This window comes from Canis lupus, chromosome 26, assembly GCF_003254725.2.
Source record: "Canis lupus dingo isolate Sandy chromosome 26, ASM325472v2, whole genome shotgun sequence".
In the NCBI taxonomy this organism is placed as follows: Eukaryota; Metazoa; Chordata; class Mammalia; order Carnivora; family Canidae; genus Canis; species Canis lupus.
In genome coordinates, this window is record NC_064268.1 from 23,745,603 (window position 1) to 23,757,797 (window position 12,195).

The following is a 12,195-nucleotide window of genomic DNA, read 5'->3' on the forward strand; positions in this document are numbered from 1 at the left end:
AAAAAAAAAATTAAAAAAAAAAAAAAAGGTCCAGGGTAAGGAGAAGACAGTGAATCCAGGTGAATCCAGGTCCTGCTCTTCTCCTACTCTTCACTCAACTCTAAGCACAGAGTGCTGACCACTAGGGGCTGGGTGCACACAAGCCTTGATCCCAGGGAAGTTTGTGAACTCAGAGCTATAAACTGTGATGCTTGGCAAGTCACTTTACCTCTCTGAGATTTGGTATCTGCCTCTGTAAAATGGAGATTATGAATGATAACTATGTCTCACAGAATTAAATGGGGTGGTGTCAGTAACGCCTAGTCCACCATGCAGGTTTCTCTGTACCATGGCATTACCAAGTGACTATGTTAGGAGGGTGAAGGGGGTCACTCTCAGAAGCAGGAATGGAAACCCAGGATGAAAGTCCACAAGGAGCACAGAAGGAGAGTGGTAATTATGAAGCAAATTCTGATTTCTTCCCCAAGTGACTGCCACTACCCAGGAGGGCTGAGGCCCCAGGTAGCACTATGGTTGCATGCTTTGAGTTGAATATTTCAGGAAACCTACCTCTATTCTCACTTCTGCTTTATTTTCACAGACCAAAGAGAAGGAAAATGAGGCCCTCTAAGTCAGGGTCACCTGAGGACTCTGTTCCAAATGACTCAAAGAGGAACTGATGGGGGGATTCCCAGCCTGCCCTGGCAGGTCAGAAAGCTCCAGACCACAAGCTGAATGGGACTGGCTCCTGCCTTACCTCCAAGGCCCAAGGGTGGTAAGCAGAGCACATGAAGGAATCTGGATCTTCACCATTATGCCAAAGGCCTGAAGTGAACCTCAAAGGATAATTCACACTTGAATTGTAAGAGTCAACCTGTATCCATACTTTGCGGCATACGCTGTGCTGGGTGTTTTATCAATATCACTGCTTTTTTTTTTTTAAACCATTTTTTTTTTATTTGTGATAGTCACACAAAGAGAGAGAGAGGGGCAGAGACACAGGCAGAGGGAGAAGCAGGCTCCATGCACCGGGAGCCCAACGTGGGATTCGATCCTGGGTCTCCAAGATCGCGCCCTGGGCCAAAGGCGGGCGCTAAACCCCTGCGCCACCCAGGGATCCCAATATCACTGCTTTTAATCCTCAACCCCCCCCCCCCCGCCCTCTCCTAGTGCCACCGCCTGGCCCATTTATCTCAGAGAGGTCACATAACTAGAAAGTGACAGAGCCAGGACTTGAAGCCAGGTCGGCTGATGTCTCGAACCCAGGCTCTCCCAGGCCCAAATTTAGGTTCTCCCTTTTTGTGAAACCCAGACAGAAAGGGAAGGGAAAGAAATAGCATCCTCCAAGAGTGGCTGGCTGGGAAGGATTGCTGCTGGACACAGAGCCCAGGGTCCAGAGTGTACTCAGGAAGAACAAGAGTTCTCCACACTATGCTCCTGGGCCCCCTCCCTAGCCAGATACTCCTGCCTTGTCTTAGGGTACATGTGAGGGGCTGTGTGCAATCTGGGACAGATGTACCATTCATCACAACACCTCAAACAGCTTGACAAGCCTACTAGGAGAAGCACAATTGGGGCTGGACTTAAGTCCTAAAGCTGGGGCCAAAGAAGCCACATAGTGGCCACAAGCTTTGGTAAGAATAAAATTGGAATAGAGGAGTCCAGGGACGCCTGGGTGGCTTAGTAGTTGAGCATCTGCCTTCGGCTCAGGTTGTGACCCTGGAATCCCAGGATCGAGTCCCAGATCGAGCTCTTTGCATGGAGCCTGCTTCTCCCTCTGCCTGTGTCTCTGTCTCTGTCTGTCATGAATAAATAAAATCTTTTTAAAAAAAGGAAAAGAGAAGTTCTGGGGGTTCCAGGCCCAATTCCATCACTTGCCTAGCTTTGGTTTCCTTGGCTGTAAACAGGGAAAATAAAACTACAGATTCCCATTGCTCCTGTAAGGACTACTGCAAGGCAATGAAAATGAAAGCACTATGCAGACTAAAGAGCTAGACAAATCAAAGCATCCTTTGATTTTATTTCACTCCCAAAGACATGAGGGCCACTGGTCCTACACACAAAGAGAGGTCCTCCCACAAGAGGAAAAGAGCACGCTGGAAGAATTGGCCTCTGTGGGCTGTGCCATGACGACCCCTTGCACTTGCGTGGTACCTCATAAAAAACTTCTCAAAGCACTTTTCATATACCAAGGTCAGTCTCAGAATGCTAGAAGCAGAAGAAGAACTCTTCGACATCCTCCCATTAAAACTGCCTTGGTTTATATGTGAGGGAAACTGAAGCTTAGAAAGATTAAGCATTTTCTCAAGGTCACACAGCTAGTTAGGGATTCATTAAGGAGCTCGGGACTCAGGTCTCCTGACCCCTGTTCCGGAGTCTATGTTTATGCTATGCTCTTAATCCAGTTATCTCATTTGATCCTCACAATCCTTTTGTACACAAGCCACACCTTTAATTACTTATTGAATATCTGACTTCCCTGCTAGGCTATAAATCCTGGGAGGGCAGGACCAGGTCTGCATCTCTTGAGCCAAGCACACAGCCACACACACATAGTTAAGTGCTGGGTGTGAAATAGGGAGCATTAGCCTCATAGTCAGGAGAGGGGACGTACCTAAGTCACACCACAAGGGTTGGTGATGGAGCCAACACCAGCACATTGACTCCTACACCTCATTCAGAGCCCTTTCCCACTATTACCCTAAATCCACATTTCCAGCCAGAATCTTTCATCTCTGAGAAATGGCTGGTGATACCCATAAGTGCTAAGGGATTCACCCTCTTGTATGTACTAGATTTACTTTCACTTGTCCCAGCTGAGGACTTACCTCCAGAAACAGAATAAAGACCCGGGGTGAGGTCAAGCCAGCCCAGGCTGTCATCTGCCTCCCCTTGGTCAGATTACCTATGCCCAATGCCCAACACTTACCCTTTCCAGCTGCATACCACCCTAAGGCTGGTTTTCCATGCCCTCAGGCCTTACTCCTTTCTTCTTGGAAAGGTTACAAAGACCTTCCTTGCCATCCAATATGTTTACCGGGCAGAGAGCACAAAGCTCAGTACCACTCACCCCAACCCCTCCTAACAGGCCAGCTAACTGGCTCTCCTACTGGAGAGAGAGAGACAAAGAACCCTTTGATGTGTCCTGGGCATGCCAACCATGCCAGGCACCTTGGGGAGCTCAGGGCTGTGACAAAGCACAGTCAGCAGCAGCCCACTGTCCACTTCAGAGAAAAGTCACAGCTGGCCTTCCCCCCTGTGGTCAGAGGGCCCCAGTATGGGTTCTGTAAGAAGCCAGGGCCACTTCAGCTTGTCCCAAGTCTTCCCAATTTCCGATCAGTCCACACAGCCAGTGAGGCACCAAGCCTTGATTTATTGGCTTCTTCATCCTCATAGCTCCAAACCTCTTCAAGGCCTCTCCATAGCCCTTTTGGGCTGTCCTGAACTCTCTCAACTGGTCTCACTGCTTGCAGTCCAGCTCTTCTTTATGCTGTCTTCCACACCAGCACCAAAATGACCTTGAGGAAACACAGGAGGCCTCCGTCTGACATTCAAGGTTAGGCAGAGTCTGCCCAGCCTACTTTCCCAGCCTCCCCTTGTTTCGCATCCTCCTCCTGGCTTCTGCTCTTGTCACATCTGCTCTTGGCACATCACAATTCTCAGACAGCTAGCTTTTGGGGGGACTTTGCACATAGGTCCCTCCCATCCAATGAAATGTCCTTCCTTGCTCCTTCTGAGGCCTGGATCAAACAAATGTCACTTCTTCCTGGGCTCCTATAGATGGAGCTGGTTGCCTATTCCTATATATTCCAGAGCAACCGCACACCTCAATTATAGCCTTTATTGCTCAACATTGTAATGATCTGCTTGCGGTTCTATTTTCCAACACGTCTATGAACCTCTTGAGGGCAACAAGATACAAATGCCTTATTCAGTTCTGTACCCTTTGTCTCAATCACAGGGTCTGGCAAAGTGGTGCTCCATAAATGTTTGGTAAATGAACTCACTAACAAGATGGATAAGCTGGCAAAAGTAAGCCTTTGCTTTCTCTCCCAGCCTCATGAATCTGCTGCCTACTTCCCTACTTGATGAGCAGTGAAGAACGAAGCTGTGACAGCCTCTGAGGAGCTGCACAGGGCATGCAATAGAAGAGGGTGGGGTGGGATGAAGAAGGGAAAGAGAAAAGTGAGATAAATAAAGCCAAAATTGGCAGCTGCCCTGAAATCCTGGATAGGAGGCTTCTAAGCAGGTGAAGTATCAGGTACACTGGATTGCCACTGGGGCAGATGGGACAGTTTCATCCCTGTCAGGGAGGGTCATTGGGCCCAGGAGAAAGCAGATTTGCCAGGGACAGATGAAGCAGCTAAAGGAGGCCTCCTCTCGCTGAGGTGTACTGCTTGCAGGATAAAGTGATCTTCTAGGGCACTGACAGTAGGTGGATGATGGCTGGGTTCTGCTCTGGTAGGCAGTGTATCCTGCCCTGGAGGCTCAATTGGCTTGTAGTCAGGAAGAAAATGGTCAGTGAATGACATGTAGGGTAGCAGTGGGCAGAGAATCAGATCTGGGATTCCTCCTTAATTTGGCTCCATTGTTAATTAACTGCAAGATTTTTAAAAGCCTTGGATTCCTCACCTGTATAGGTAGCATAATCCCTGCCTTAGCTACAAAGAAACAAAGGCACAGACTGATATCAAAGTCAAAAGACCATTAGATAGTATTTAGGGGTCAAGAGCAATGCAGTGTGGACTCTGACTAGGTCTCATCTGGCCATTCTTCCAGGCCTCCCCAAGGATCTTTCTACTGGGTCTTTCTCTGACTTGGCTGGCTACAGACTTTTGCTGTACTGAGACCTACCTTGCCTTCTACATCAGGGGAGATGGCCAAGTTCCTTTTAACTCCTGCTCTGGGTGTGGGGACCTCAGGGACTAGTGAGTATCTGTCATCTGCCTGCTGCCACCTGGGCAAGGTTTAGTCATTGGACTTCGCATTGAGAAACAGGTTCTAGTCCTAGTTCTGCCACTAACCAGCTGGCACATCTTGGGCACTTTCCTCTCAGCTATTTGGTGTGCTCATTACAGAATGGGGATAACTACCCTGCTCAGGGGAGAGTGAGGGTACAACACTGGTTACACGTCACTTCTGCTCAGAGGGGAATGAACCTCACCTGACACTCATCATCATATCTAGAGATGCAAGTAGAAAATGAAAAGAGGGATCCCTGGGTGGCGCAGCGGTTTAGCGCCTGCCTTTGGCCCAGGGCGCGATCCTGGAGATCCGGGATCGAATCCCACGTTGGGCTCCCGGTGCACAGAGCCTGCTTCTCCCTCTGCCTATGTCTCTGCCTCTTTCTCTCTCTCTGTGTGACTATCATAAATAAATAAAAATAAAAAAAAAAGAAAATGAAAAGACATGGGACACTTGGGTGGTTCAGTGGTTGAGCATCTGCCTTTGGCTCAGGGTGTGATCCTGGAATCCCGGGATTGAGTCCCACATGGGGCTCCCTGCGTAAAGCCTGCTTCTCCCTCTGCCTGTGTCTCTGCCTCTCTCTCTCTCTGTGTCTCTCATGAATAAATAAATAAAATCTTTAAAAAAAAGAAAATGAAATACAGGACCACTAGCCACTCTAATCTTAAAAAAGAGCAAGAACAGAGGTGCCCAGGGGTGCTTGGGTGGCTCAGTCAGTTAAGCGTCTGCCTTTGGCTCACATCATGATTTCAGGGTCCCGGGATCGAACCCAACATCGGGCTCTCTGCTTCTTCCTCTCCCTCTTCCACTCCCCTCCCCTCTGCTTGTGCTCTCTTATTCTCTCTGTCAAATAAATAAATAAAATCTTAAAATTAAAAAACAAGAACAAAGGTGTCTGGCTGGCTCAGTCAGAAGAGCATGCAACTCTTGATCTCATGGTAACGAGTTCAAGCCCCATGTTGGATGTAGAGATTACTTAAAAAAATAAAAATAAAAAGAAGCAAGAACATTCATTGAGCACCTACTGTGTGCCACTCTCTTTTCTTTTTATTTAAAAAAATTTTTTTAAAGATTTTATTTATTCATGAGAGACACAGAGAGAGAGAGACAGGCGGAGAAACAGGCAGAGAGAGAAGCAGGCTCCATTCAGGGAGCCCGATGCCAGACTCGATCCCAGGACTCCAGGATCACGCCCTGAGCTGAAGGCAGACCCTCAACTGCTGAGCCACTCAGGCATCCCCACTCTCTTTTCAAACATTAGCTCTATAAACCTCACAAAAAAACCCTGTAAAATCAGTATAATCACAACCATTTCACAGTGAGAAACTAAGGCCTAGTAAAGTGAAGCAACATGTCCAAAACCACACAGACAACCAGACTCCAGAGTTTGTGTGAAGAGGGAACATGGAGCATCTTCTTTCCCCCACCTCAGTGTAAACAGACTGGGTGACTGGACCACAGCCAAGCCTCACTGGTCCTCTAGAGTCCTGTTTCAGACCCAGATGCTGGGAGGACAAAGCATCAAGCAGGCCCCACTGCCTTATCTCTTTCCCACAGCTTAGGATTTCCTAGCAGGCGGACACACAGGCACCTTCCCAGGGCAGCAGCTGGTGCGCTGGCCTCCTGCTTTACCAAGTCAAATCTTGTCTGAGGCTCAGAACACCCACAGGGCCACCAAACCAGATTTTCCTTTGAAGCTGGAGAAAGAGAAGGAGGAGAGAAAAATGGAGGGCCTATGGTCTAGAGTCACAGACCAGGAGGGCTCCACATGTGCAACTGCCTCCTTCCAAATGGACCACCCAGAGACCACTCCATTGCCAGTTCCATGCTCTCCTGGGAACCATAATAGCTCAAGAAAAGAGAATGCTCTGAGTTTACAAGCTGGAGAAGGTAGTGGGAAGGCAGGGAGACAGGCTCTGGCCTGCCAGGAGGGCCCTGGCCTTACCCCAACAAAAACTGGCACAGACCAAACTATAGGGATGCCAATTAAGCCAGTTCTACGATTTCCAAAGCCACAGGGCCGCCATAGTTGAGTAGGAATAGTGGAGGGCCCAGGGGACAGGAGAACTGAATCAGCAGAAGACAAAACTACTGTTCCAGATGTTTCTCTCTGGACCCAGCTCAGATCCCTCTCTCCCCTAGCAGGAAGTCAACACCCACGAGATCCCAGAAAGCAGAGCTCCTCATCTCATCTGGCTCACAGCACTGAGCGGACTGAAGCTGTGGGAAAAGAGGGAGGTCAGGGACCCACCTCTTTCAGGCCATCTCTCTTGGGCCAGGAGACCTGGTATCCAACTGGTATCCTACTTTTTCTTCCTGACCACCTCCTCTATGCTACAGAAGGGACTTCCCTGTATAGATCTGTTCTTCCTATCCCACAGTGATAGGAATGGTAACATCACTCTTCCCACCCTACCCCGCTGAGAACACTCCTTTTTCCTCCTCTGGTCCTTCCTAGGCTTCAACAACTAGCTCAGCCCACAGCCAAGCCAAAAGAACTAATGCTGCCAGCACCTCTGTCTGTGTCCATGCCAACTATACGGCTCTTCGCTGGCTGGTTGCTTTTTTGTCTCCTCACCTACCAGCTACTGTTCATGAGCAAACAGGGACTATCACAGGCTCACCAATGTCACCCTGTAGAGCAGGCTCAAAAGACAGACAAGGTGAAGAAGTAGAAAGGGCCTAGGGCTGGGAATCAGGAGTTCTGAGTTCAATTTCTGGCTTTGATCCTAATCGATGGAAGAGGTGAGGCTAACTACTTCGCTCAGGCCTCAGTTCACCTCTCTGTATGACTGCCATCTCTAGGGTAACTTTCAGCTTTCTGACTTGAAATGTCTATCAGTAAATGTCATTTAGCAAATAAATACTAACTCAGCATTTACTTCTCTGAGTTGAAAAAGGTGAATAAGCCTAGTCTCACCCTTAAAGCTGATCAGTCTAATAAACTAGTAATGACAGCATATTCTTACTCTTGCTAGCCTGTCCTTTTTAGCCTCCTGCACTGACTGCTGAGCTAAGTCAGGAAAGATGAGGGCAAGCAGGTTCCTGCTAAGAACCTTCTGTTCTACCTACCCAGCACCTGATTTGCTGCTGCGGCCATAGACTATATTAAGGGATGATGAAGGCAATGGAGATTGTCCTGATCTAGGAGTCAGAAACCCTGGGTTCAAGTTTTGGTTCTGTTAACTAATATGCCATGTGATCTTAAGCAAGTGATTCTCCTCTCTGAGCCTCAGTTTCCTCATCTGTAAAAGTAAAGGCGGAGCTAGGTCAATCTCTTTAAGATCCCTTCCAGTTCCAACAGTCTATGATTTTATGATCTACTCATGACAGACTCCTAACAGTCACCTGAGCAAGATATATTCTGATCTGCTTTCTTCCCCATTCCCTAAGCCCCTGACAACTGCCAAAACTGACCATCCTGAGACAACCTTTGGTCCAGGGTGGCTGAAATGGACCTTTAATCTGGAGCCAGAGTCCCTGCCCTCTCCCCTGCAGCCATCAGTGCTAATGTTTCACTTCTCTGGGATAGCACATGGACTCCTAGCCCTTAACCAAGAGATTAGCTTTAGGGCAGTCACCCTGAAACTTCCCATAACTTCCCCTCTTATGGCCTTGGGCAGGGACTTACTTTTGGCTACTTTGGAACCACAATATAAACTAAGCAGGGAACAGCCAAGTTTTCAGACACCAGAGATTTTAGGTTGATCACCAGGGTCAAGAAAGTGAGGTAGGGAGAGAGGAGGGAACCTGGGATCCCACCTCAGCCACAGTTCTATAAACACCAGTGATGGAGAGGGCATCTGCAAAGCCTCGGTTTGCGGTTGGAGTGTGGGGAAGACAGATGTCTGGCTGCCTAGTGGGGGAATACAGCCAAAGGGAGGTGCTCCCACGGGGCGTCTCTCTGTTCACAAATACCAGAGGTACGCCCTCATTTTTCTTGTCAATTCTCAGACCCTTAGAAGGAAAAGAAAGGAAACTAACATTTTCTAGGCCACTACTTGGGTCAGGCACTGTGCTAGGCACTTTAATATATCTGAATTGATTTAATCCCCATAGTAATCTTGGGAGTACATGTTACAGCTGTCCTTTATGGTAAGCAAACAAGCTTATAGATTCAGGATCTTGCCCAAGGTCACATAGCCAGCAAGTATGATTTTTTTTTCCCTAAATCTGGCCTTTTCCCACTATATCGCATTGCTCTGTACCTTAATATCTAGTTAACTGCCTATAAGAATGTAATAGGAATTCTTATATCCTAGAATTCACCAGCAAATCTGAGCTCTTCCTTCTAAGAAGCCACAAATGCAACTAGGAACTCCTTTCCCACTTCTCAAGACCCCTTCACTCTCAGGGCCCTGATCCCTAGTGACTGCTCCTCAATTCAAAAAATATGGGCAGCCCAGGTGGCTCAGCAGTTTAGCGCCGCCTTCAGCCCAGGGTGTGATCCTGGAGACCAGGGATCGAGTCCCACATCAGGCTCCCTGCATGGGGCCTGCTTCTCCCTCTGCCTGTGTCTCTGCCTCTGTGTGTGTGTGTGTGTGTCTCTCATGAATAAATAAATAAAATCTTAAAAAAAAAAAACCCTAAGACCCCTTTGGGCTCTCACAAGCTAATCCTGGGGAACTCTAACAAAGCATCAAATCAAGGTGAGGCATCAGAATAAGGGGTGCTCTGAGTCCTGCAGTGGACAAGGTTTAGCCTGCTGTGAATAAGTGGGGAGAGGCTGGAGGAGACAGATCCAGTGGGTAGGAGAGAACTCTCCTTGGGGGAGGGAGCTACATTTCTCCAAAGTAGAAGGAGGCCTGGTAAATATGAGGCATTGGGACTGAGGAAAATCCCAGGAGTGACCTTTATGGGGCTGCTTGTGTCAGGTGGGTTCTTAATAGATGGTCAAGTCATTTTCATAAGTCATAAGAGAGGCTGAAGGAGCGTTAGACAGAGAAGGGGAGAAAGGGTCATCTGGAGTAGGGTTCCGCCTGAGTCCTGTGGGCCCCCACAGGTAATTGTGGGAGGCTCTCTGTTGAAGGGAAGGCATATCACGAGGGAGGCTTGTCAGTTCTGTGCAGAACACTAGTCTCATGTGACAGGACAGCTGGGATAGGAGTAGGGTCTGGAGTCTATCCTTCTTTTTTTTTTTTTTTTTTTAATTTTATTTATGATAGGCACACAGTGAGAGAGAGAGAGAGAGAGAGGCAGAGACACAGGCAGAGGGAGAAGCAGGCTCCATGCACCGGGAGCCCGACGTGGGATTCGATCCCGGGTCTCCGAGATCGCGCCCTGGGCCAAAGGCAGGCGCTAAACCACTGCGCCACCCAGGGATCCCTGGAGTCTATCCTTCTTAAGGGGACCGGCCAGCCCACTGATATGGGCTGGGTCCTCTGTGAGGACCAGGCTCAGAGGGCTCTGTGGGGCAGTGTGGCTGCCCAGCAACCCAGCTTGGAGAGAAGATACTGACTGCTTCACTGCCTCAAATTTCTCTGCCTGACAGACAGCTGGGTCCTAGATGCTCTGGGGGTGGGGGATCAGGGTGTGCTACCAGCAGGGACCCTGCTGGCTCCATGACTGCCCCCTTGAGTCGCTGTTTTAGGAGGAGCTTGGAGTTTCCACAGCATACAGAGAGACCGCCAACAGTCTGTCCAGGAGGTGAGGCACTGTCACTCTGTGGGTACTGAGAAGGGGGAGTGTCTGCCTACCTGTTGCCAGTGACAGAGAAATCTGCCTCTGAAGGGGGAGAGCACTCTGTGACCTTTTCATGAAGAGAAGGGACTATCTGCCCCAAGGTGGGACTGTCTGGGAGGGAGCCGATCAGTGTCAGTCCAGCCCACCCAGAAGTCCGTGTGTTTGAGGTAAGGGTCAGTCTGTCCTGGAGTGGAATGAGGGCAGGGCAGTCTGTCCGTTTGAAGCTCATCTGCCTAAGGTATCCCCCTGGTCTGAGGGTAGCAAGGTGGAGAGAAGGTGTCTGCGGGTCTTGGGGGATGGGGGTAGAGAGGATATCTGTCGGGGGAGGGGCAGCCATCGGTAAGCCTGCCAAGGGTGGCACAATCAGGCCTAAGGCCCCGGTGGCAGCAGCGAGGTTGGGCCAGGTGTCTGTCTTTCTGTCCCGCAGTTGGGAGGAGGGCACTGAGGGCGCTTCCTGGGGGCGGGTCAATGTGTCTGGAGGGCGGGGGCAAGGGAGAGGTAGGGCTGGCCTATCAGTCCTTAGGTCGGAAGCGGGCCCGTGAGTGGGGCGGGTCAGTCCGCCCGAGGAGGGGGTGGGGTGGGGCGGAGAGGGGAGGGGTTGGTGGTCCCCAGTTGGCAGAAGAACCTGTCGGTCCGTCCAGAGGGCGGCTCCGTCCGCGTCCAGGCCCCCCGCGCGAGCTCCGCGCCCGCCCTCGGCCCTCGGTCCCGAGCCCCGGCGCTACTCACGCGCCCTCGGCGCCCTGCGAGCCCACGATGAAGCCGAACTTGTCGATGCGGCGTTCGGCGAAGCCGTTGGCCTCCGAGTCCGAGCCGAGAGAGCTGAGCTCGTCGGCGGCTGCGGCGTCGGAGCCCGGGGTCAGGCTCTCCCGGGTCCCCGACAGACTCCCTTCGGCCGCCGGCGCGCGCGGCCCGTTCTCTCCGCGGCTCTTCGCCATCCCGGCCGCACCCGCCGCCTCAGCCCCAGCGGCCACCTCAGCCACCTCAGGCGCCTCAGCCTCCGGGCCGCCGCCGACGCCGCCGACGCCCCGCCCACGCGCCGCGCCCATTGGCCGCCGCAAGGCCAGGGGCGGGGCCCTAGCCCTCCCAGGAGCTTCCCCCCACGCCCAATGGGCTCCGCGGACCCCAGGGCCCGCCCACCTCCCCTAGACTGGCGCCAACCGACCCGACGTGAGGGGGCGGGGCATCCGTCACCAGGGGCCCTCCCCTCCGGGCTGTCAATCAAGAGAGCTCACCTGAAAGAGCTCCCAGGGCCTTTCCGGGTTGCCCCGCCCGCCTGTCATCTGCAACGCTGCTCAGTCAGAGGCCCAAGGAGTGTGCTGGGGATTCCGCATCTGCCTCCGGAACCCCTGGCTCCTCGTGAGACCCAAGGGATTTGAGTAGGAATGCTTTCCCCCATTCATTTGTGGGAAGCTCTGAGGAGGGATTCGGGATTCGGGCACTCGCCCAGGAACACTCAACGGATTAAAGACCCAGGCTGAGCTAGAAGTTCCCTGCCTGTGAGCACTGCTTCTAGGGCTTTAAATTAGCTGTTGGGAAACCTAGTTAATAAGAATAATGACCAACGTTTAT

General features: G+C 51.0%; 1 protein-coding gene across 3 annotated transcripts in view; it reads right to left on the minus strand.

Annotated features, from left to right (window-relative positions):
- Positions 1-11,643, minus strand: part of TBC1D10A (TBC1 domain family member 10A) — a 32,033-nt gene extending 20,390 nt beyond the window's left edge. Inside the window, exon 1 of one of the 3 annotated variants that reach the window (XM_025474526.3) lies at positions 11,353-11,643. In XM_025474526.3, coding sequence (XP_025330311.1) covers positions 11,353-11,561 — 209 coding nt within the window. In that variant the 5' untranslated portion in view covers positions 11,562-11,643. Of the gene's footprint in view, positions 1-2,908; positions 3,245-10,640; positions 11,117-11,352 lie in introns of those variants that run through there. The other 2 variants (XM_025474525.3, XM_025474527.3) reach the window with 2 other exon arrangements.
- Positions 11,644-12,195: the final 552 nt, after the last annotated feature.